General features: G+C 44.4%; 1 protein-coding gene across 2 annotated transcripts in view; it reads right to left on the bottom strand.

Annotated features, from left to right (window-relative positions):
- The window catches only part of PCSK2 (proprotein convertase subtilisin/kexin type 2), a 270,526-nt gene that overhangs the window by 25,044 nt on the left and 219,444 nt on the right, over positions 1–26,038 (bottom strand). For both annotated transcript variants that reach the window (XM_047069500.1, XM_047069501.1), the window contains one exon: positions 16,524–16,699. In XM_047069500.1, the coding sequence (XP_046925456.1) occupies positions 16,524–16,699 (176 nt within the window). The remainder of the gene's footprint in view (positions 1–16,523; positions 16,700–26,038) is intronic.

The following is a 26,038-nucleotide window of genomic DNA, read 5'->3' as shown; positions in this document are numbered from 1 at the left end:
TATTTTTGCTCTGATTTTTATTATTTCTTTCTTCAGCAATCTTTGGACTTGACTAGTTCCTCTTTTTCTAGTTCCTTGAGGTGTAAAATTAGGTTGTTTGGGATTTTTCTTATTTCTTAATATATGTGTTTATTGCTATAAACCTTCCTCTTAGAACTGCTTTTGCTGCATCCTACAAAATTGGGTATATTGTATTTTCATTTTAATATGTTTCAAGATAATTTGTTTCTATTTTTAATTTTTTGAAAATGTTTATTTATTATTTTATTGTTTTTGACAGAGACAGAATGCGAGTGGGTTAGGGGCAGAGAGAGAGGGAGACACAGAATCGGAAGCAGGCTCCAGGCTCCGAGCTGTCGGCACAGAGCCCGACAGGGGGCTCGAACTCACGAGCTGTGAGATCACGACCTGAGCCAAAGTCGGACGCTCAACCAACTGAGCCACCCAGGCGCCCCAATTTGTTTCCATTTTGATTTCTTCTTTGACCCATTGGTTGTTTAGAAGTGTGCTGTTTAGTTTCCGCATATTTGAAGATCTACTCACTTTCCTCTTGTTGAAACTTCTAATTTCCTGTCATTTGTGGTCAGAGAAGATAGCTGAAATTGATTTTAATCTTTTTCAATTTGCTAAGATTGGTTTTGTGGCCTGTCATATGATCTATCTTGGAGAATGTTCACAGGCACTTGAGAAGAATGTATGCTGTTGGTGGATGGAACATTCTGTATGTGTCTGATAGGTCCATTTATTTTAGTGTGTTTCAATTCCATTGTTTCCTTGTTGATTTTCTGTCTGCACAATCTCTCCTTTGCCGACGGTGGGATAGTGAAGTCCCCTCCTGTTATTGTATTGTATATTTCTCCCTTAAGATTTGTTAGTATTTGCTTAATATATTTCAGTGCTCAGATGTTGGGAGTGTGTATGTTTATAGTTGTTATGTCTTCTTGACGTACAGAGGCTCCCCAATTTATGATGGTTTGACTTAGAATTTTTTTACTTTATGATGGTACAAAAATCATACTCATTCAGTAGACACGATGCTCTGAATTTTGAGTTTTTAATCTCTTCCTGATCTAGTGATATGCCGTACTCTGTCATGATGGTGGGAGGCAGCAGGAAGCTTCAGTCTACTCACCCACGTGATCATGAGGGCAAGCAATTGGTATACATGCAACCATTCTGTACCCACATAATCATTTTGTTCTTCACTTTCAGTACAGCGTTCAATAAATTACCTGAGGTATTCAACTCTGTATTATAAAATAGGCTTTGTATTAGATGGTCTTGCCCAGCTGTAGGCTAAACTAAGTGTTGCTAGCACATTTAAGGTAGGCTAAGCTATCATGTTTGGTAGGTTAGGTGCATGAAATGCATTTTCAACTTATATTTTCAACTTTTGATCAGTTTATCAGGATGTAACTCTAGTGGAAGAAGATTGATGTTGACCCTTTTATCATTATATAATGACCTGCTTGGTCTCTTGTTGCCGATTTTGGGCTTGAAGTCCATTTTGTCTGACGTGAGTATGGCTACACCCGCTTTCTTTTGGCTACCATTTCTTGGAGTATCATCCTCTGTCCCTTCACTTGAGTCTATGTGTTTGGAGCTGGGAAGAGTCTCCTGAAGGCAGCATGCAGTCGGGTCTTTGTTTCAGTTCATTCAGACACTCTGTTCCTTTTGATTGGTAAGTTCAATCCATTTACATTTAAGGTGATTACTGATATATGAGGACTTACTATTGCCATTTTATCTTTTGTGTTCTGATTGTTTTGTATCTCCATTGTCTTGTCTTTTTCTCTTTCTTTCTTTCTTTTGTTTGATTTTTAGGTTGGTGGTTTTTTATGACATTTTGCTCAGTCCTTCCCTGCTTTTTATTGTATTTTATTTTTTTAAACTTTTTTTCAAATGTTTATTTATTTTTGAGAGAGAGAGAGAGGGAGGGAAGGAGGGAGGGAGGGGGATAGAGAGAGGAAAACACAGAATCTGAAGCTGGCACCAGGCTCTGAGCTGTCAGCACAGAGCCTGATGTGGGGCTCGAACTCACAAACTGGGAGATCATGACCTGAGCCGAAGTCGGAAGCTTACCTGACTGAGCCACCCATGTGCGCCCTCCCCCCCTTTTTAGATGTTTTGGTTTTGCTCTAGATTTTGTGGTTCCCGTGAGATTTGTATAAAATGTCTTATAAATAAAATAATCCTTTTTCTGTTGATAGCAACTTATCTTCATTTGCCTCTACAAGTTCCAGCATTTTCCTCCTCCCTTTTTATACTTTTGTTATCACAAATTGTCTCTTTTTATGCTGGGAGTTCGTTTCCAAATTGTAGTAGCTATATTTATTTTTAATGCCTTTTTCTTTAAAGCTTTGTGTTACATTTAACATCCTATTGTAAGAGAGGGTTATAATTTTATGATTTTATCTATCACCTTTGAAAAATCTGGGGTATTTTTGTCTTTTCATTTTAGGCAGAAGAGCTCCCTTCAACATTTTTTGTAAGGCAGGTCTGGTGGTGGTGAACTGCATCAGCTTTTGTTTGTTTTTCTCCTTCATATCTGAAGGGTCACTTTGCTGAATAAAGTATTCTTGGCTGGAAATCTGAATTAGGACATTCACTCTCTCCTGGCCTGTAGTTTCTGTTGAAGAAATCTACTGATAATCGAATGGGATTTTCTTTGTAGGTTATGTTCTCTTCTCCCCCCCAGCTGCCTTTAAGAATCCTTCTTTATGGTCAATTTTTGACAGCTTCATTATAATATGTCTTAAAGAGGATCTTTGAGCATTGAGATACTAAGGTGACTAATTAGCTTTGTGGACTTGTATGTCTAGTTCTCTCCTTAGGTTTGGGAAGTTCTCAGCTATTACTTCTTTAAATAACCCTTCTGTCCCCTTCTCCTTCTGGTATATCCATAATTCTTTTGTTGGTCCCCCTGAGGGAGTCTGATAGCTCTCGTACGGTTTCTTCACTTCTTAAAAATCTTAGTTCTCTCTCTGCTATTACCTGAATTATTTCTAGATTCCTATCTTCTGGCTCGCCTGTTCTTTCTTCCCTCCCATTTGCTCTGTTTCCAATACTTTGTAATGTGTTCTTCATTTCCTCTGTTGAGTTCTTTAGTTTCAGAATTTGAGTCTGTTTGGCAAAGCACTCCTTCTGTTCATTTATTTCATTACTCAGTTCATTAAATTGACTTTCTGAGTTTTCTTCTAGCTTGCTGACTTTCTTCATAACCAGCTATTTTGAATTCTCTATCAGTTAGATCCTAATTTTCTGTGACTTGGAGATTGGTTGCTGGAGAACTGTCTGCCATTTGCTTTTGGTGATACCATGTTACTGTGATTTTTCATGGTGTTTGATGAGATGAGCCTCTGCTGACACATTTGAAGTAATGGATGCCTTTCTATTTTGGTAGAGTTCTATTGACTTTGATTTTAACAGTTCAACCGGTTGGGAATTAAAGACCTTTCTTTTATTTTCCAGCAGGTGGCGATATAGTGTAATTTTTTCCCCTCTTACCTAAACTGCTTTACGGCTGTATTTGGGAGCACACACTTTCCACCCACACCACCTGCTCTTCTGGCGGGGTCACTGAGGCTGTCATAGTTACCCGTGCACTAGCGTCTCACCAGTGCTGAGGTTGCCAGGGTTGCTGGCGCGCGGCTGGGTCTGCTAGGGTCATGGGTACTGCTGCTGCCCAGGGTTGTTGGGGATACCACGGTCTCGGAGGCCTCTGCCACTGCCAGGGTCACTGGGTTTACAGGCACCACTGCTGCTGTTCCCCTGGTTTTCCTGCCTCCATGAGGTCCAGTCTACCCACCTTCAATGTACAGATGTATGGTTCTCTGTGGAGTCCTGATGTGCTGTTGAGGAACCCCTGTTGGGTGATGGGTGCCCTACTCATTGCAAATTAAAGGGAGAAACAAAAGATTTCTCATGCTGCCATGTGCTGATGTCACTCCCCCCAAATTTCTTAGCAGTTCATGCAGATTTTGTTATTTTGCTCATAATATAAAAATGTCACAAATCGCTTACCATCTGCTAAGGTCAAGTTCTAGCCAGAGACTGGTGCTATGGCTCTGTGTGCCCCCACCCAGGACGTCACCTGTCCCAGGAGGTGGAAATCCACTTTGTCGGTCCCTCCTGCTCACCAGTCAGTAGCGACCTGGACGAATGACCAGACCAGGCCCTGGCCCACTGGTATTACCTGCTTGCAGATACTAGGGAGGCAAGCCTGTTACAGGTTGCCTCTTCCTGAACACTCAGTTAGACTAGTTTTTATTTTCCAGTCACTTTGACATCTTAATACAACATTGACCTACTTAAAAAAAAGTTATCACATTTTTTATTGCAAAATCATACTCATTGTAGAATAACTGAAATTTAGACTCTGAACAGGAAAATAAAAATCCTTTCTAATTTTCCACCAATAGAAAAAATCCCTGGTGATATTTTGTGGATTCCTGCCAAGTTGATATATAAATGCTAAGTATAAGAACAGGTTTAGGGATAAAATTAGGATCATAAAAGAGATCCACTTTTGTGGCCAGAATGCTTCAAATGTATATTCACTATTATATCAGTAACATTTCCTAATGTAATTAAATATTCCTCTACACTGTAATTTTTATTAGTCTTATTAAATAGCCATTCCATAATTTATTTAGTCCTTTATCTAGACATACCTGGAAGGCTGTTTCTAAGTTTTAAAGTTCTGCGATGGACATCATTTTATATGTCTTTGTATTTCTGTTTATTTCCTCAGGCAGAATTTCTAAAAGGGGGAATTTAGGGTAAAAAGGAATGAATGTTGGAAGATTCTTGATCCATATTGCCATATGATTGCTATTTATAATGCGTATGAACAATTTATTTGTTTCACCAGCAGTGTGTAAGAATTCCACAATCAGCCCCCATGGTTCAAGATTGAGAATCCTACATTTAAAAAATCTAGTTTTGCCAATTTGGTGGGCAAAAATGGTACCTTGTTGTTTTGAGTTATAAATTTTTCCATGACCATTGAGTTTATCTTCTTGCATTCTCACTGCTCATTTGTATTGCTGCTTTATGAATAAGGTTAGCAAAGCACCAAGCCATAAAGATAATATCCTCTGCCTATTTTTTCTTTTATATTCTTTTTGATTTGTTAGAGCTTTTCCTATATTAAGGACCTTAGCCAAATTTCTGTCATTTACGTTACATATATATTTGCCCAATCTTTTCTTTTATATGTTGCATTTTGACTTACAGAAAATTTCCCCCTGTATTGCATAAACCTATTAATTTTTGCAAATACTTGTTTTAACTACCGCCTAGAACAATGTATCGATTTGCAAACACTGCCTTTCTGTGCTCACAGTTCACTGAACAATTTTACTCAAACTATTCACAAACATCTTTGACATTGTGTTTGTCCTCACTGGATCACTGTTGAGTTGCCTTTCGAGTCACCTAGAAGTTGTTCTGGGCGCATTGTGGTAGTCATTGGTGCTATCTGATAAATGTTTCTAGCTGTCCACAGTTTGGGTCAGTGACGACATCCCTTTGTGGTTGGGTGGGGTCCTGTAAGCCATTTTAATTAATGAGTTTTGAGTGGCAGTGACTGATACATAGTGTCATTTCTAGGCTGAACCATTGGCTGGTCAGGGCCAAATGCCGTGGGACACCCTCTTTCCCTCGGCACAGTGACTAGCAATGTTTCAGATGCAAGCTCTGTTCTCTGAGAGACTGTGATAAGCAGCGCTCACTATTGACCATGGTGATGTGTAGCTGAATGAGAAATAAACCTTTGTGGTCTGAAGCTTCTGAGCTTTTGGAGCTATTTGTTACCACAGCATAATGTAGCCTCTCCTTACTGACAGTTCATCATGTCCCCTTAATTTGGGTTATATCAGATGCACCATTAAAAAAAAAATCTCTGTGTAATGCAGTCCCTGGAATTTTTATCCCAAGCCACAAGTGGCCATCTGTATAATATTAGAGCAGCTGCTGTTTTCATTTTTCCTAAATTGTGTATTCTTACTTTTGACAACTTATCCACCTACTGAATTGCTTTTTATTTGGGGGGATGAATAAAAACCTTTTAATCTGAAAAATATTAAGCACAACAAAAGTGGAGTGAATAGTATAATGAATCCCCACGGATCCATTGCTGAGCTTTAACAATGACCAGACTTGCAGAAATTTTGAAAGGTTTTATGTAGTAATATTTCTTACTTAGTTTTGGTAAATATTTTCCTTTTGCTTTTATGCTTAGAAAGTCCCTCTGTGCCACAATATCAGTGATTGGATTATATTTCCATGCAGTTGTTTTGTGTGTTCATTATTTGTCACTTCTAGTCTTTTCTGTACTCCGTGTTGAAGGTGGTGGTGAATTCACAAAGGGCTTTAAATGGGGACGGTGGATCCTCCTGTAAGGAGCTACGCTTACGCTTACTTTCAGAAGGCTGCTGGCTTCACCTGTAGGAGAAAGGGGCTGGTCTCAGTTTGTGTTCCTTCATAAAAAGACCCTGAGACCAGGGCCAGGGAGCAGGTAGTTAATCTGGGGGGAGGTGGTTTCAAGAAGCCTAAGTTAGTGGCAGGGGGACAGGAAACAGGGAAGGGAGAAACATCCAACCGAGTGTGAGCTGATGAGCAGGTTGTCTCTGTGGGAGCTGGGGTCAACTTCTCTGGAGAGCCCCTGTGACCCTGCCACCAGGACAGTGCAGCTGGGTGGTGGCCCCTGGGGTGTTAAGTCCTCCCAGTCTGGGCTGTGTGCACACTGGGGAGCACACTCCACTGGAGCCTGGCAGGTCCTCACCCAGAGGAGCAGAGAGGCCGGCTGGCTGGTGAGCAGGAAGCCACGGCTGGCTGGAGCTGTGTGCCACAGCCAAGTCACTAGGATCACGGCGTCTGCCCCATGTCCCCATTGGGTTCCATGGGAGTTCGAGAGTGTGCTGGTGGTGTCATGATCCCTGGAAAGGCCAACAATGGATGGTATGGTTGCCCTTGGCTTCTGATTAAATCCTTCCCTCAAGGCCATGTTTAATGGCGCCTATTGTTGCCTCTAATTATGACCTATTTTGCCATGTGTCCACTTTGGAAGGAAGACCCTTATGCAATCCTGTCTCATTTCTAGCAGGATCCAAACACACCATGATTAACCTTTCTGATGTCAAGGGGGTTGGTGAAGGGTTTACATTCATGTCAATCCCTTAAGCTGGTTGGTGTTTTCACTGGGTTCAAATAAGTCACCGCTGCCAATAAGGCCACAGGGTGAGTGACCAAGGGTCTTGGTTCTCCTGGGACTGGGAGCTCCTTGGAAGTGGGACTTTCAGTGTTAAAAATGGGAAACCAAGATGGTTGACCATCCCGCCTATGGCTGGTCAGCACTTAATAAGTTTCACCTAAAACCTGCCAGCCTTTTCTTCCATTTCTCTTGATCACAAATAACGGGGACTGTAAGTGCAACAATCATTTCAGAGAATGGATTGCAGACTCCACACTTTGGCAGCTCCTGCTCAACTGTGAACCTTTGCTTGGTTTCAAAGCATAAATCAGGGCTCATGGAGTGTTCCTGAGAGCTCCTTGGCAGGAGGCATCCATTGCCTGCCAGAGGCCCCAACATTTGCTGCCACTGTGTCAGCCCCACTGCTCTGATTAAGTTTCAGAAGGCTGCACCAGGGCTCTGCCTCGCCAACACCCAATTCATCAGCATCTCCCTAGGCAGCCTTCTGCCCCCCTTGCCTGGATGGTTCCTTTCGAGCCACACTCTTGCAAGTGATCTCTCTTTACTGCATTCCAGCCCGAAGATCTGGGATCTGTGCTTGGGTCCTTCGAAATCCCACAGGGATTGATTCCTAAAAATCAGTGCTCTGTCTCATCTGTCAGATGGCTTTCTGTAGTCTCGTCTTTAAATATTCCTGTAGCCTTGCCTATTTCTGTAGCCTTGTCTTTAAATATTCCCTCCGGTAGCAATCCTGAACTGTGATTACTTAGAGGTTGGGGTGTAGCCGTCAGAGCCAGCCACAGACTTACCAGGGTTACCCTGGGTGGCTGTGCTTCCTCAAGATGCGGAAAGAAGTTCATGAATCAACTGTCACTTTTCAGGCCCTCTGTGTTGTCGGAATTGCCTTCTGGTTGTCAGGACAGCGTCAGACTCCATGGTCCCCAACGTCTGGGCTCTGTTACTCCACCAGTCTCTGCAAAGGCTGCATCTTTCTGACCAGCAAACACATCACCTTACTGGTCCTTTATTACCCAGACAGCGATGACTCCAAGCCTAAAATTAGGTTTTGTCAACCTGCACCCTCGAGATGGCAGCAGATGGCAGTGGGTGTCGGCCCACGTCCCTTAGACCTTCCGTGCACTGCGATTTCCGAATGCCAGCACCACATTGGCATCTCTTTGTGGAAGGGCTTTCTCCCAAGAGGCTGACAGCTGGTGGGCACACCTGCCCCAGGGGGGCCGCAAGTACTGTGGCATTTATGTGGATCAGGATTTTCACCTCTGATAGATTCAGGGTCCACGTGGTTTTCCAGCTTCCTGGTGGGACTGAGCTCAGGGTGTTCACAGTGGTGGCTGGCTGGTGGTAACACACACTTTCCCGGTCCCTTTCTTCCCTGTCACACATCCCCATTCACTGCTGGTGTTCCCTTTGCCTCCCAAAGCAACTACTTGAACAATCCTTGTTTCAGCGTCTGCTTTTGGGGGGGCTCCCAAACTAAGAAAAAAGTTGATTATTGGATTATTTCATAATTCAGGGGTCTAGGACTGTCACCTACTTCCCACAGAAGATATGAAAAATGCTTTTACTATATGGTCAACACGTAGACTAGAAAGGGGAATAAAAAGTTGCCTCCTCTTTTTTCTTGTCTGCTCCTTGCTGCCTCAAGTATTCATTGAGCAAATTTAGGAGCTACAAACTCAAATCCCTAAGGAGTCAGGTCGGTGATGTTTATGTGGAGAACAAATGTCAGACAATTGGGAGTGGGGAGGTCTGTGGTGAAGAACACATCCCCAGAAAGGTCTCTCGACTCTTTTTCCTCTTCCTCTATCATTACTATGTTGGTCAAACAAAACCTACCTGCAGGATGCTAACATTCAAAGACAAGCATAAGACCTACCTTTGTCCACTAGGTAATTGTCTGACTCCTTTGTTTAGGTGGAGACCATCTTTCAGAGGTGGACTTTCCTTTAGAGTAGACCAGACAACTGAAATAACTGAGAGGAGATCTTTGCTCATGTATCATATACCACCATGCACGAGATTCTACAGTTCTTTCTCCCCAAACTGTCACCCTGAAACAAGGAAAGAACCACTCCCACAGCTTGGGGTTTCGAAAGTCGAATGAGAAATCATGTATTTTTCATTATACTTCACTTTCTAAAATATTTACATGCTGTCATCTGAAGATAAGTCATAACAATTTTTCTCTTAAGTTTTGGAGCAGTTGGCATGCTTTCCAGAACAATCACACTTGAAAGGGCCTTTTTAGTTGTGACAGGGGAGGCTACAGATGGAGGAGAGAGAAATACTCAGACTTAAGATGCGGGGAACAGTTCAGAAGTTGTGGAAAATGACAGGAGCCACTGGGGGATGTGCTGCATTGAATGCCTTGTGCATTTGTAAATTGCGACTGAGGGCGGATGTCACCTACATGTCTCTCTGTCGGCCTTGTGTGTCAAAAAAATGCTTCTCAGTGGAAATCCATGTCTGCTGGACATCTGCCAAGTGTCCCCCATGGGACTTGTTGTCACCCGGTCCTGGGCTCAGATGTGTGACCATTTATCTCCAGCCACACAGTGAACAGTGCGATATGCAAACAAGCTGCTTGTGCGTCTAAGTTTCATCCTAACAACTCCCAAGGGTTGAGGCACTGAAATGGCACTGAAATGGGGCAGCACCATCGCCTCCTACCCCCTCACCCCTCGATCCTGTCGCTAAGCCCCCTCTATAAACTGAACTGTGCTTTTCAAGCATCAGGGGCCCTTGTGGCTGTCTCAGATGGGCTGAATGTCAATGGCATCATGAGAATTTTTGCAAGCTTCTCTTCTGAGGAACGATATTAGAGAATGAAGGAAAGATGACTCTCAAGGTGCCAGATGAGAATGAGTTGTAATGGGATCAACGGTCAGCCATCTTGGCTTTCAAAAAGGGAGTCAGGTGACATCAAGAGTAACTAAAAAAGGTGACCATACTGTTTCTGCACTGCTCGAGTCTGGCGAAATCTCTTTTTTTGACTATCCCTTCTAAGACTGAAAGGTGTATGGTTTTCTAGGGCTGCTGTAGGAAAATACCACAAACTGGGTGGTGTAAACCACAGAAATATATTGTCTAGACATTCTGGAGGGTCAAAGTCAAGGTGTTGAGAAGGCTGGTTCCTTCTGAAGGCTGGGAGTGAGAATCTGTCCCATGCCTCTCCCCTAGCTACTGACAAGTTTGGGTGTTCCTTGACTTGTAGAGGCATCACCCTGATCTCTGCCTTCATGTTCTCTTGGCACTCTTCCTGTGCATCTGTGTCCAAAAATATAAAAAAATCATGTTTTTTATAACATGATTTTTTTAAAATGCTTATTTATTTTTGAGAGACAGACAGAACGTGAGCAGGGGAGGAGCGGAGAGAAAGGAAGGCACAAGACACACAATCTGAGGCAGGCTCCAGGCTCTGAGCTGTCAGCACACAGCCCGACGCGGGGCTCGAACCCACGAACTGTGAGATCATGACCTGAGCCGAAGTCGGATGCTTAACTGACTGAGCCACCCAGGCGCCCCTAAATTACCTTTTTAACACAGACATCAGTCATATCAGATTAGGGGCCCACTCTGCTCCAGAATGAACTCGTCTTAACTAATTACATCTTTCATGGCCCTATTTCCAAATAAGGTCCCTTCTGAGATATGGGGGGGGGGTTAGGATTTCAATATATGAGTTTTGACTGGGGGGGGGCGGGGAAAATCCAGCCCATAACAGAGAAGAAACATGGTGTTATATTTCTATTGAGACTTCTGGAGGATTTCAATGGTTTAGAAGAAACTTCTCCATCAGAGGTCTGAAAAGCCAGTGTGGGGGTAGACAACTGCCACTTGACATTACTGGAATGGAAAAGAAGGGGCTCTGTTAGCAACCTTCTGACTGATCTCTGACCCTTCAAGTTCTAAACCTTTCCAAAAGAACCACATTTGCTAGTTTTGGAGCCCACCAGAGAGAGAAGTGTCTCCCCTAATTTGGGGTCAAGATTCCCCCTCAGGCATTGGAGGGGAGCAAACGGCAGTTGGAATAGAGCCTGACAGGTTGTGACAAACAAGAATGCTAATGGCGTCATGTCCACGTAGAAAGAGCACATGAACATAAGCCCCAAGCAAGAGGAAAAGTGGATTCAGAGAAGGACACACAGAGCCAGTGAGAGACAGGAACTATAAGCATGGCCAAGACCCACGACCGTGGGGCCCCAGTGGGAATCTCCACACACTCTCGTGGCTGGAGCCCTGCAGCCACGCTGGGTCCAGAACGTCTGTCTGGTCCCAGCCTGTACGAGGTTCTGCCCGAATCCCCCCTCAGTGCCCTTGTCTCTCTTCGTGCATCCCTATAAGAAACCCCTGAAGTTGAGCCACTGGGCCCCTGCTCCTGCAGCTCAGAGACAAACCAGAGCATCTGGCTTGGTAATCAATCCCTTCAACATACCACCTGGATAGGGTTGTGCAGTGTTCCAGAAAACGAGTCACCTCTGCCGCCTTTTCCTAGTCACTGGGGATGTTTTTTTAAGTTTTATTTATTTTGAGAGAGACAGAGACAGCATGAGTGGGGGTGGGGTGGAGAGAGAGAGAGAGGGATGGGGGAGAGGGAGAGAGAGAATCCCAAGCAGGCTCCATGCTGCCAGCTGCGGAGCCTGATGTGGGGCTCAAACCCATGAACCGTGAGATCATGACCTGAGCTGAAAGCCAGAGTCGGAAGCTTAACTGATTGAGCCACCCAGGCACTCCAGCACTGGGGATTTTTTAAAACCATATTATCTTGTGGTCTTAGTATCTTAGGGTTACCGGATACATTTTCTAGAAGTCAGTTAGAGTAGCACCTCTCAAACTTGAGTGTGACCTTGTTAAAATGCAAATACTCTTTAAAAAAATTAAAAAAAAATTTTTTTTAACATTTATTCATTTTTGAAAGGCAGAGAGAGACAGAGCACGAATGGGGGAGGGGCAGAGAGGGAGACACAGAAACAGAAGCAGGCTCCAGGCTCCGAGCTATCAGCACAAAGCCCGACGCGGGGCTCGAACTCACGGACCGTGAGATCATGACCTGAGCCGAAGTCGGCTGCTTAACCGACTGAGCCACCCAGGCACCCCTAAAAAATTTTTTTTAATGTTTATTTTTTTTTGAGGAAGAGACAGAGACAGAGCATGAGCGGGGGGAGGGGCAGAGAGAGAAGGAGACACAGAATCTGAAGCAGGCTCCGGGCTCTGAGCTGTCAGCCCAGAGCCTGATGCAGGGCTTGACCTCATGAATAGTGAGATGACGACCTGAGCTGAAGTCGGACGCTTAACGGATGGAGCCACCCAGGTGCCTCTAAAATGCAAATTCTGATGTATCAGGTGGGTGGGTGGGGCGGAGCCTCTGCATTTCTCACGAACTTGCAGGTGGGCCAGTGGTCACACTTTGAGCACCACTGATGTGGATTATTTTACCAAAGAAGAAAACGAGGCACAAAGAAGCTAAGGACTAATCTGAAGTCCTATGGCCAGAAAGGGTTAGGATTGAGATGAGAATTCTGGCCTCCCAACTCTCAAGCTCAGCTCTCTAACTTGCTCATCCCAGTCCTTAAAAAAGTCCCTGCAGCAGAAGCACACCTCTTGTCATGCAAGCTGGCTGTCTAGTGAAAATGAAGATGGGGACAGGCCAGCAGAAGAGCCCAGGGTTCTGATGATCCAGTGCCCCAGGTGCTTCCCTGGGTGTGGAGCCTGTGACAGCCGTGATCAGGAGAGAAATCATGGATGGAAAGACACAGGGGCCTGGCTGTGTTCCAATAAAACTTTATTTGCAAAGACAGCTAGTGCGTTGGGTCTGGCCTGTGGGCCAAAGTCAGCTGAGCCCCTCTCTAAGGGGCTGCACTTTGTTTGACCTACTGTTTACTATTTAGGGCCCAGGCACTGTTGATTTTTGTCCATTGAGATGGTTTAGTCCATTAAGACTAGGAATTGCGGAAGCAAGAAACAATTTGAGGATCCCAAAGTTAAAATTTACACCTTAATTTAATCAAATCAAATTGAACTCATTTAAGCAATTCTTTTACAAATTTTATACTTCATAGTATTCATGGGTTTGGATTCCATAGAAATATGAAAAAGGACATGAGAACAAAAGTTAAGGAATGATTTTTGAGGCCATGGTTGGTGAACAGAGGGGAGAAAATGGGATAGGAGAAGACTTAGCCTAAAAAAAACCCACACTGTTAGGCCCAAACTTAGTTCTGAGCTTCCTGGCAGCCAAGGGAAAGAATGAACCTCATTTCTAATGTCTTAGAATGGGTTCACTAGAAGCAGAGCCCAAGGCAGGGACTTGAGCTCACCAGGTGTATTAAGAACATGTACTAAGGGGAAATGTGTCAATGAGGGAGTGAGACAAGATAGACGAGGTAGGAACCTCAAAACGGTGTGCTCTCAAGCAAAGTCAACCCTTGCTTGGCCTGATTCACTGGGGTCTCTGGAGCATACATTACACCACAGAGTGGTACCTACTGGGGCCAAGTGGTCTGGCCTCTTCTCCCTGAATCAATCATTGGCTGTGGGTTGCCTCCTGGGTGTGTGTGTGGGCATAACCATCTGGATGAAAGCCTCCCATCAGCTAGGGCAATTCTACAGGGAAGGGGCAGCTGTGTGAGTCATTGTAGCTGGGGGGTTCCCCCTCCCCACCTCACCCCCACCCGATAAAGGGGATGTAGTGGGCACCACTGACGTTCACCACAGGTACAGTTTTCTATAGGACTTTTAATCTTTCAACCATCCAATTTCATTCATGTATTAATTCCACATCTACTTATTGAACAGCTGATCCACTTTGCAAGCACTAGGCCAGTTTCTGAGACTAGCTGGAGAGGAAAAGACCTGTTCTCTGACCTTAGGAAACGTATAGAAAAAGTTGCCTTCACGATTATCAAAAAGGTAAGTGTTGGTGAGGATGCAGAGAAAAGTGAACCCCTGTGCCCTGTTGGTGGGAACGTAAGTTGGTGCAGCCACTATGAAAAACAGTATGGAGGTTCCTCAAAACATTAAAAACAGAACTACCATATGATTCAGCAGCCCCACTTCTGGGATAATCTGAAGGAAATGATAGTACTATTTTTTAAAAAATTTATTTAAGTAGACTCCATGCCCAGTGTGGAGCCTAAAGTGGGGAGGGAACTCATGACCCTAAGCTCAAGCCCTGAGCTGAGCTCAAGAGTCAGATGCTTAAACGACTGAGCCACCCGGGTGGCCCTGAAATTACTATCTTTAGATACCTGCACCACTATTTCACGTCAGTGTTATTCACACTAGCCAAGAAATGGACACAACCTAAGTGTCCATCAATGCACGAATGCATTAAGAGAATACTGTATATGCACATACATATATACCACCCCCCCACACACACACCAGAATATTATTCAGCAATAAAAAGAAGGAAATCCTGCCATTTGTGCCAACTTGGATAGACCTTGAGGGCATTATGCTACTTAGTTGTCCACTCTAATTTTCTTCAATATTTTTACCTGTCTAAGTTACTGTTATATTTCCGGTGTTTCATACCCATACCTATTTTAGTGATATAAATGTGTAAATAATAGGTTCATGTATATTTCACATAGACCATAAATAACAAAGATAAACATAAAACAGATGCATTTTGCACTTAATTTGTAGCAGTGCTAGTTTATATATCCAAATATGGCCATATCCATTTCATCCATTTGAAATTGGCCAAAATCCAAGAAGCAGACTTTCTAAAAATTCCTAAAAGGCATTTGCAAAAGTGCATATACTAAACCTCACACACTTGTCTTTCCCTCAGTGAGGACCTGGTTACTCTCACTCTACACACCATTGTTGTAATCTTTAAAAAAAAAATGTTTTTTAATGTTTATTTTATTTTTGAGAGATAGAGACAGAGTTTGAGCAGGAGAGGAGCAGAGAGAGAGAGGGAAATATGGAATCCAAAGCAGGTCCCAGGCTCTGAGCTGTCAGCACAGAGCCTGATGCGGGGCCCGAACCCACGAACTGTGAGATCATGACCTGTGCTGAAGTCGGATGCTTAACTGATTGAGCCACCCAGGCGCCCCACCATTGTTGTAATCTTGGGAAAATGCGACTCCTGCCCACGGCTGGTTAGATAGGCAAACTAAAAGCATCAAGAGGGTATCACTATCACCTGATGGTAAGTCCAGTCCTGAAGAAAACACTAAATACAACAAAATGATTAAGTACTCTCGAGTGGTTGGTGTTGTGGCACAAATGGCGATAATTTGGCACATCTCAAGGGCACTAGAAGACTCAACAGTTTGGCAATTCAAATCTGGAGACTTCTATCCGAGGCCCAGGACTCTTAGAGCTGGGACAGGCCATCCCCAATGTGCCCTGAGTTCTTGACACATAAAATTCACAAGCTTAGTGAAAAAAACAAAACAAAACAAAACAAAAACAAAACCCTGTGCTTTACTCCACAAAGTTTTGGGGGGACAGGTTAAGCGTCCACAATGGCCTGGATCAACACCAACCCTTCCCGGGGCACTTCTCACTACCAAACACTGGTATATTTATCTCATTTACATCTTACAATGATCCCAGGAGAAATGTAGGATTATCACAATTTTACAGGCAAGAAAACAGAGGCGCAGCGAGCGAGGTCAAGTCATTTGCAGATACACCCAGACGCTGACTGATGGAAATGGGACCTGAACCCAGAAGACTGATCCCAAGGCCTGGCTCAGGTCTTGTCCGATGTGACCCCTACTCTGAGATGCATGGAGGGTACCAACTTCCCCTCCATTGGTCGCTGACCTGGCTGTCCTCCCTTTGGGGGCTCTGCCTTGGTCTCTTTTCCTTGAGTTTGTCCATTCCTGGGCTAATCCCAGGGATGGGCAACCTGGAAATCCTGTGGCTCACAGCCCTGCCATTGGAATATCGTGGATCCACCACCCCGTTTGCACCCAGACTCCACTGCCTGGGGGCTGCTCCCAACTGTTGTGTGGCAAGGTGGGGGTGCCAACACAGACCCTAGGGTGGCCGTCCTTCCTCCCCGGTCTTCACAGGGGTCAGACTAACATCACCATCTGAAGGCACCCCCGCCACCTTACTCCCCCTCCCCTTTGCCCTTTAAAGGAGTCCCCTCTGATAAATCTGCACGGCTAACCCTGTTTGGGGGTCCATTTCTTGGATGCCCTGAGCTAATTCACAGGGTAACAGCCCCACCTCTGCCCCATTCCCTGCTCCTTGTTTCATTCTCATCACCTCCACTGGACACCCCACCCTCCACCCCTCCCTCCAGAGGACCTGGGCCTGGTGGGCGCAGGAATGATCTTACCTTGTTGACGCCATCGGCCATGGCCTGAAGCGTGAGCTCCCGGGGTCCATCCACTGTCTTCCCGTTGTCTGTCGGGCCCCAGCTGGCACTGTAGATGTCGATCAGCTGAGGCATGTGGCTGATGGAAGAGGCCTCAATGATGTCTGTCATGAATGGCTGGTCTAGCATCCGGATACCTGTGGACCCAATTGGACAGGGAAACACCATGTTTTGGTCCCCCAGTGCACTGGAGATGGGGGAGGGGTGATGAGGGCTCAGGTCCTGGGTGTGATTGGAGGGCCTGCCACCTGGGTGTCCTGGGGGGACGCTGCAGAATCTGGAGTCCAACCTCAGGCTGTGTGGGCTACACCTTTAGAGGCTAAAAGAACGACACATACACTGTCCCACTCAATCCTTTTAGGACTCCACCCACACCTTTCCTTATATAACTGAAGAAATTTTTTCCCACTGGAAACTTTACTAGAATTTCTAATGGGGAGAGACCACCTTTGCTGAAGAGATTCCTTGATAAGTCTATTTCCTTTTCTCTCTCTCTCTTTTTTTTTTTTTTTTTTAGCGCGCGCGAGAGAGCACGTGCATGTGAGCAGGGGGTGGGAAGAGGGAGAAAGAGAGAGAGAGAAAGAGAATCTCAGCGTGGAGCCCCATGTGGGGCTCTATCCCATGGCCCTGGGATCATGACCTGAGCTGAAATGAAGAGTTGGACATTCAATTGAGTGAGTCACTTAGGCGCCTCTTGATAAGTCTATTTCTTTTATTTCTTTTTTTATTTTTTAATTTAATGTTTTATTTATTTTTGAGAGAGAAAGAGAGGGAGAGAGAGGGAGAGTAAACGAGCAGGGGAGGGACAGAGAGAGGGAGACACAGAATCCGCAAAGCATGCTCCAGGCTCTGAGCTGTCAGCATAGAGCCAGACACAGGGCTTGAACTTGGGAACCACAAGATCATGACCTGAGCCGAAGTCGACGTTCAACCGACTGAGCCACCCAGGTGCCCCGACAAGTCTATTTCTAGGTGGAAGCTCAGCCTCCAGTGACTAGGTATTGACCAGGGGCCAGAGGAGGGGGGCGGGGAAATAAACCCACTGTGCGTGACAGTGGGCTGGGAGGAATTCAATTGATACTGAAATTTTAAGAGAAAATCCTAGAGGTTAAGGGGCAGAGAGAGGAATAGGGACAGTGCAAAGATCGAGGGAGTCAGAAAAAGATGATTCCCAAGTTGCATGGTAGCTAGAAGGGGCTGTGGGGAGGACAGAAATATTGTATGGGTAATTCTGAAATATCCTGGAAATGGGGTGCATGATACAACCCCCTCCTCTTTCTCCCCTATGTTACCTTGGTGAAGTTTGTGCTACTCCAATAACCTGTAGGAGCGACTTCTTGCTGGGACATTAAAAAATTTGAGTCCTGCAGTCCACGAGTGTGTGTGGGTAAGCTTGAGCTGCACAAACGGATGCAGAAGGGACATGCCTGTGGGCGTCCACAGTTCACACCACCTTCCGGCTGTCCAGAACAAGCCTCTCCAGGGTGAATGCAGCAGCCGCCACTGGGATGGGCATTTTGCCCTACTACTACCCTCCAGACATTGCTGCTTGGTGCCATGTCATACTGTTCTCTGCCTGACACGCTATTTCTCTTCTGTGCGAAGCAGCCTAGAATGTTAGAGTTGCTGACCTAAGTTGTTCTGTCCACAGGAGTCAGGAAGTAAAGGGGCCGGGCTCTACACCGTCAAAACCTGGATCCTGACACCTCTTACCTATATTTACCATGGCCAAAAGACATGATTGCACAAACATCTCTCTCTAACATAGCATAACATTTAAATAAGGACAACCCAGGTCCTTGCAGGGCTTGTGATGCTGACATGAAATTGTCTTCTCTCTAAGGGTCTCTCCTCCCTCCTCAGTGTCCCATAGCTACCCTTTGTCCTTGCATACAACTTCCCCCAGTGCTCCTCCTTCTCCTGACTAACGTATGTGTTTAGTAGGCATTTCCCCAGCAGTCTTTCCGGATCCGGCATCCCCTGTGAGCACCACACTTTCAGCCTTCCAGTATAATTATTTGCTTGTGAGTCTCATTTGTGGAAGATTACAACCTAAAGCAAGCACTGCTAAGAGAGTCATCCAAAATAGGGGGTGGGGAGGACATGGAGGAGGCAAAGTCTCTGCACGGCTCTTGTTTCCATTTTTGGAAGCCACTGCCGACTTTTGACTTCGGTCAATGACAATTTGTCGATTGCACCTTCACCACCTCCTGGAAAACATCCTTTTACTTTAGACTGAAATAGACATAATATAGCATTTGTTAGCTGAATAGCCAACCTTAGGTAGTCAGTTTAACACTGTTAGTGCCAAAGATAATGCTTCCAAAACAAGTTGGACCTCGTGGTTTTTGCCTGTTGAAGCCTGCACTCCCCACTCTCGGTTCTGAGCACGCTTGCATTTCAGTCGACTCTGTGTCTCCTGGACTGCGATCTCTGAGACCCAAATAAATGCTTTTAGTTGCTTCATAGCTCTTCTGCGTCAACACAGTCATCACTACACAGCAAAATCTTTTGAGTACAGGGCATGTGTCCATTTTGTTCTTTTCTTGTGTTCTAGGTTATCAGCATTATTTTAAGCTTAATAAATATTTGGTGAATAGATGTATAGTGTCGTCACTTGAATTGATTTTTTTTCCCTAACAGAAAGGACAGGTCCAGAAGAACAAATAATAACATGTCGAGATTTCCCATCCTCTACCCATAAATCAGGTCACTATTCTTGCCAACAAATATCCAATTATCAGTTAGCATCCTTTCTCTTGGGAGAAGCTCATATTGAATGAGGAAAATCTTTGGTTTGAACTTTCCAGAAGCTAAGTTTTACGGTTCATTTTATAAGGGATAGGACATCTAAAGCGTCACATTTTGCTTTGGCCCTACCTGTAATTTTATTTATTTAAAAAAATTTGTTCGACAACAGTAAAGCAAATAGTGCAGCTGCTTTTGGCGAGACGCCATGCCCACCTTGTGGGCAGGGAAACCTCGCAGAGAGGCTGGTATTCACTTGCCTGCAAGGAGAAAACTCAAATGGTCTTGAACTTGTGTACAGGGTCGATGGCCGGAACTGAACAGCCTGCTTCAGCTGGAAGGTGAAAGAGATTCAGCCCTGCCAAAGTGGATCTGGACTGTCCCAGATGCCAACCGATGGCAACACTGAATTTCATCCACTGGATTTCATCCACTGCACCACAGCCAGTGTGGCGCATCCAGATCTGCCCTTTACCCTCTCTCTAAGCAGCTCCGGTGTCTCTGCCTCTTCCTCTTCCCGCCCTCCCTGGCTCTCTTTGTGCTGCACAGAACATCAGAGCTGCTGTGCATTAATCTTCTGACTGTTTCAGAGTCCAGGGAGTCAAGGGCCGCCACAGACTGGGAGCAAGGCTCTCATTCATATTCTGGGGCCAGGCTCCCGACATTCCTTTAATCTAGTTAAGCTCAGGAGGAATGAGGCGTGCATTAATTGAATGAGATACAGCGTTCATTTTTGCAAGCGACTGCACCATTAGTAGCCAAGACAGAGGCTCAGGGTGACCTGAGGGTTCTCTCTCTCCTCTGTCCCTGGATGCTGTAGGAGTTAGAGGGGCACAGAGAGACAGAGACAGAGAAAGAAAGAATAAGGGAAGGCAAGAGAGTAAGGGCGAGAGCCAGAGGGAGAGAGGGGAGCCGAGGGGGCTAGGACTTGGTGTCTTCACATTTGTAAAATGCTCTCTACCAGCTGGTGTGATTCAATGGCATGGAGAAACCCAGTGCACGTCAAGATTCCTACCCCCCCACCCTGCAGTCCTGATCACTGCACTAATGACCGATGGGGACACTGTGACTTCCTTCTCTAAGAGCTGCAAGGCCCGGGGATTTGAGCTAAATCCTTTCTATCTCTGCTCATGTTACAAAAGGGGAACTTGTACCCGACACTGGCAAAGCCGCACCTGCCAGCAAACCTCAGTGTTGCTAATCACCACCTTTTGTGCTCATGAATATTAATCTGCAGGCCCAGGAGGGAATTCATGCTGATCTAGGTCTAAAGGATCTGAAAACATGTTCATCATGTGCTAATATGTGATTTTCATCGGTTTCTTTTAAAACTCGGATAAAGTACCTGTGAACTCAGTGAAATGTTAAGAATTCTACTGGCCAAATATGGGAAAGCAATTCATTGCTGCAGAGGAATTTCAGGGTATTTTGTTAACGGTCAACCGTGCGTTTTTCAAACTCTTTTTCAGAACCTTTGAACAAAGGAGATCCCGTTTCCAAAACTCAGTGCATAAATCTGAATGCTCTGGCTTAGCAAGAATGGCAGGTGAGGCCAATCCCACCTGGACTGGCCCTACCCTGGGGTGGCTCTGAGGACCTCCGTGGAAGCCCAGGTGTGGTGCTGTAAGGCCCGCCCACTAATCAGCTACTGTGCCCTCATCTTATTCGCTGCCACCTTACTTTGTTTTATTCATAGCGGCCACCATTGTCTGATATTATCTTGTTCACGTGCTCATTCTTCTTCAGTCACGGCTTGTAAACTACGTGGAGACAGGTGTCTTGTTGGCTGGCTCGCAGCTCTGTCCCACCACCCACAGCGGAACTGGGGACATGGTAGGCACCCAACAGTCACTGTGGAGCCCTGGAACGGATTGTCAGCAAGAGACAGCATCTCCTAAGGCGCGGTGCGGTTTTTGAGCTTTAATAATCTCAGAAGTATAAATCTGACAAATTCGCAAGGAACGTCATTTGAAGGGTTCATTGTTTATACTTGTGCATTTTATTTTGCTTTTGCAAAGTTTGAATACTATATTTTTAATTTTAATTCTTTGTCTTAATCCCTTTGATCGAAGATGTTAAACACTTAAAAATCAAAAGTAAGAAAAGAATTAGGTTATTTTCTTAAAGAGTTACTTAAATAATGGCATTTTCAAAGTCAAAAAATGGAAATTAATTTTTTTCCTCAAAATTCATAAAAGTAAGCAAGTGGATAAGGAAATGTAAATAATTAAATCTTCAAATACACATAGTTTTGAAGTTATTAAAGCTTCAAGGTGAGCACTTCTGGAACATGTCATATGTATGGGTTTACATGTTACAGAGTGTTAACTCTTTAGGAACCAGACTAATTGGAATTTTTCCTCCCTCCCTGCAATGTGTCATCTCGAAGAGGTGGTAACAACTGTGTCCGTGAACAAAGGCAACAGAAATCAAAGAGAGAGCTAGTTTTAAGGAGGAAGTTTCTCAAAGTCACACCTCTCCAAAGGCAGAGTGGACTGTGTTGGAAGGGAGTGAGTTTCCTGTTGCTGGAGGCGTGTCGTTCCAGGCTGGATCTAGACTATCGGAAAAGTAGGAAAAGAGAAGTTGTTCAAGCATTTTAGTGTAGGGGGTCAGTGGTAGAATTTCTGGCTTAGGGCATTCTAGGTGCAAAATTATCCTATAGCTTACAAGCTGTGTGGCCCCAGTTTGGTTCTCTGTAAAAGAGGGATACGAATATATATATATATATACACAAATATATATAATTATAATATATTAATATATAATAAATAGTATAATAATAATTATTATATCTTTATTATATATTAATATATTTATATTTATATGTATTTATATAATTATTATATATTATATATAATATAGTTATATATATTATATATATGCAAAACTTAACTCTTTACACAATCTTATGCATCATTATATATGTATATATACGTATGTATATATACATACATACGTATGTATATATACATATACGTACACATACTTATGTATATATACATATATGTACATATGTATATGTACATGTATGTGTACGTATATGTATATATGTATGTATATATACATATATAATGATGCATGATAAGATTGTGTAAAGAGTTGAGTAAAGAGTTGTGCATCGCACTGACACATTGGAAGAGTAAATAATGTGTTATTTACTACTACTGCTGCTATTATTATTGCTATTATTATTATATTGTTGCTACCCTTATGCAAGTATCTGTGGGTTTGTGGACTAAAGGATCTTTGGGGCCCAAGATTTTGAGATTCTAATGAATAGGTGGAAATGATGAGCCCCTGGAAATTTACACACTCTATTTGTAACACCTGAATGGTGTTATATTATGGTCGATGGACGGTCGTGATACTCGTCAGCCTGGAGCGGCTTAGGGCATAGGTATAAAGGGGTCCCCTGTCCCTTTTTCAATGGTGGGCCCTGGGGCAGCTCCTACTGGTGATGCCAGCACTTAGAACATTATCATGGTGCCCTTGGAAGGGAGGGAAGAGGGGAGAGGATATAAGAAGGCTCAAGTCTCCTTGGAACTAATTTGATTGGGATAAAATAGCAAAGGTGAGATGGTACTGGTGGAAGACAAGATACTTTTGCTTCCTGGTAGAAATTCTATCGGCTTTGGGTCCTTAGATCCTAATGCCCTTAATCTTACAACTCCATTCATCCATCCATTCTTCTGTCCAGTGATTAATCTCTACTGCTTATCATGGGTTTATTCACTGACCCTTCCTTCTCTGTATTCCTTTTTTGCTTCCCATCACTCAGCAAATAGGCTCTGAGCATCTGCTGGGTGCCAGACCTTGTTCTAGGTGCTGAGGTGAGAGAAAACAGACAAGGCCCCTGTCCTCAAGCAGGCTGTTTTCTGCCTGGGGAGAAAGATATTGATCACATAACCATGTACAAGAATGTGGGCAATAACTGGACAGTGGTTAGTGCCAGGAAGAAAAAACTGCATGCTTTATCAAGTGTAGATGAGAAGGCTGGTCTGGAGGTGATGCTGAAGGTAACAATGGGGAACCTGAGAAGTGCAGGATAAAGAGGTGGCTGGGTAAAGCCTATAGGGGAGGTATTCTGGGATGAGGGAAGAGCAGATACAAAGGCCCAGCAGTACAAGGAGTGTGGCTACACTTCCTAATTTACACTTGCTAGGAGGTTTTATCTAAATTATATTTACCCAGGGACTAACCATATATGCACGGGAACTTGAAACATGATGAAGATGGCACCACAAATCAAAGGGACAGGATGGATTACTGAATGGATGATATTGGCGTCATGTTGGGAGAAAAATATAACTGGATCCCAAGCCAGCATGACATGCAAATGTGGAATCCAGACGGACTAATGATCTCACGTGAAAGTTTGGGAGAAGATATTTGCACTGACTGTAACCGACCAGGAGCTAAGATCTAGGACATACCAAAAACACATGCAAATCAACAAGAAAAAGACAGGAACCCCAGTGGAAAAGTGAACAAAGTTTATGAAGAAAAGAGAAACCCAACAGGCTAATAGGCAGATAAAGAGATGCTATATGATTTTTTCCTTTTTTCCCTTCAGAGGACCCATTTTATCATCTTATCTCCACTTTCCTATTTCTGGACTAAGATTCTACATCCCCTTAACTGAAACCTTTTTTTTTTTTTTTTTTTGAGGACAGGATGAAGAGAGACACAGGACTCAGGAAGGGCATGGAACAAGACCTCGGGCGCCTGTGATGGGACACCTCCAGACTGCCAGGGACTAGCAATGATCCCAGATCACCACCAGGTGGCGCTCTAGACATCCCTAGCTCAGAAACCCGCAAGAAAGCTTCTCTGGAAAGGTATGGTTCATTTAGAGTAATAAAAACTAGCCAACTTCTAAAAAAAAAAAAAAAGAGGTTAGAGTGGGAGAGAGCCAAAGCATAAGAGACTGTTAAAAACTGAGAACAAACTGAGGGTTGATGGGGGGTGGGAGGGAGGGGAGGGTGGGTGATGGGTATTGAAGAGGGCACCTTTTGGGATGAGCACTGGGTGTTGTATGGAAACCAATTTGACAACAAATTTCATATATATAAAAAAAAAACAAAAAAAAACCCCAAAAAAAACTAGCCAACTTCTGGAATTGCCATCCAGAAATGTTTCCCATAAATTTGTAAGGTCTAGGAGGATGAAATTCCACTTTTATTGTGATTCTTGAGTGACAGTCCAGGGCTTCCTCATGAAGAATTCCTCGTGCTGCTCCAGTAAAGCCCAGAGGACACTGGGTGTCCTAATGGGCACAGGATGATGGGGACCAGACTTCTGAGCCCCTTAAGCAGTTAGCACCAGCAGAAGTTGTTACAGAGGAGCACCACTGGGATTAAGGGAGCGGAAAAGGAGGCTCCTCTGCTTAAAATCTTTGTGTGGCTAGGCATGCCTCCCACTAGTTCTGGCCTATTTCTGGAACATTGGAGCATTGCTGTGAGACCTGAGCTGTCTGGGGTTTCACAAAGCACAGGTCAGGTCGTGTCTTTGAGGGATCAGGCTGCATTCACTCACCTTTGGGATTGGGACTCAGTTAGCAGGTGAGGCAGAGTTTATGGGTTGCACCTGCCTGAATCCACTACCCTGTCCAGGTGTCTTTGCCTGGGGTGAGGCATTCTTTGCCTCAGGACTATGCTCCACCTGTGTGAACTGGCAGGCTGGACAGGGTGCTGAGGGCTCCAGTGAGGGGTGGGAGTTGGTAAACAGCCTCTTCACCTCGGGGGTGCAATTCTATAGTCCCTCAGAGCCCTGCTTGTCCTCAGCTCATCTACATACCCTTTGTTGGCTTCCCTCCCTTAGTTGTCTCTCTTCCTCTTTCTCTCACTCTGGCTTCCTGGCATCACCCTCCCAAAGAAACTCCTTGCTCCTGTAAGCAATTCATAAAGGGAGCCCTCACTAAAATGGAATCAGGAGTCCAGAAGGGGGAGCCATATCACTCAATATCAATTACAGGAAGAATCGTCAATTACAGGTCCCAGCAGAATTGTCAGCAGGAAAAAATCAATACTTTCCAGCCCCAACTGGAAAAGATGTACATTGCATCTCCTATGAGAAACTGACTATCCGCGCAACTCAGCCAAAGAGAAACCACCCTCACCCCAAACTCCTGCTTTTCTCCAATGGACTTCCATTCAAAACAACCCCTCCCAACTTTCTTCTTCTCCCTAAAATGACATTCTTCTGCTTTGTGGGAATTGCCTGTGGTTTTGCTATAGCTTGCACGTCCTGAATTGCCATTCTCTGTTGTCCTAAATGTAAACCTGTTTTGCTGGTAAGATAACTGGCTCTTTTATTTCTTAGGTTAACACACTCAAATCTTTGTCTCACGCTTCCCTTTTAGGGAATTCCAATGAAAAGAACAGGAAAATGAGGTACATTTGGTGAGCCCCTCAGATGTTTTCAGAGTGCAAATACTAGGAGAGAAAAGGATAGAAGGCAGACGGAGAAAGGGACCCCAGTGAACCCTCCTAACGCTTGAGCTGCCCTTAACTCAATTTTGCAGGGAGTAGTTCTAAGAATCCCTGTTCAAAAAAGCCCAGTTACTTCAGGCTCCAAAAGTATTTTGAAACTGTACTTTGGGATCCAAATTATTTTGAAAACCATAATTGTGAATGGGAAATCCAGGTTTGAAGTTTTCAGTTGCCTCCAGTTCTGTCCTGTGGATGGGGAACCCACCTCGCCTCAGATACCACCCAAGGTATGAGCCT

The sequence above is a fragment of the Lynx rufus genome, unplaced genomic scaffold (assembly GCF_022079265.1).
Source record: "Lynx rufus isolate CCGP_SWC_20201006 ecotype Redwood Valley unplaced genomic scaffold, mLynRuf1.p SCAF_8, whole genome shotgun sequence".
NCBI classification, from domain to species: Eukaryota; Metazoa; Chordata; class Mammalia; order Carnivora; family Felidae; genus Lynx; species Lynx rufus.
Note: the sequence above shows the minus strand (reverse complement) of the source record. Positions and strands in the feature narration are given on the sequence as shown.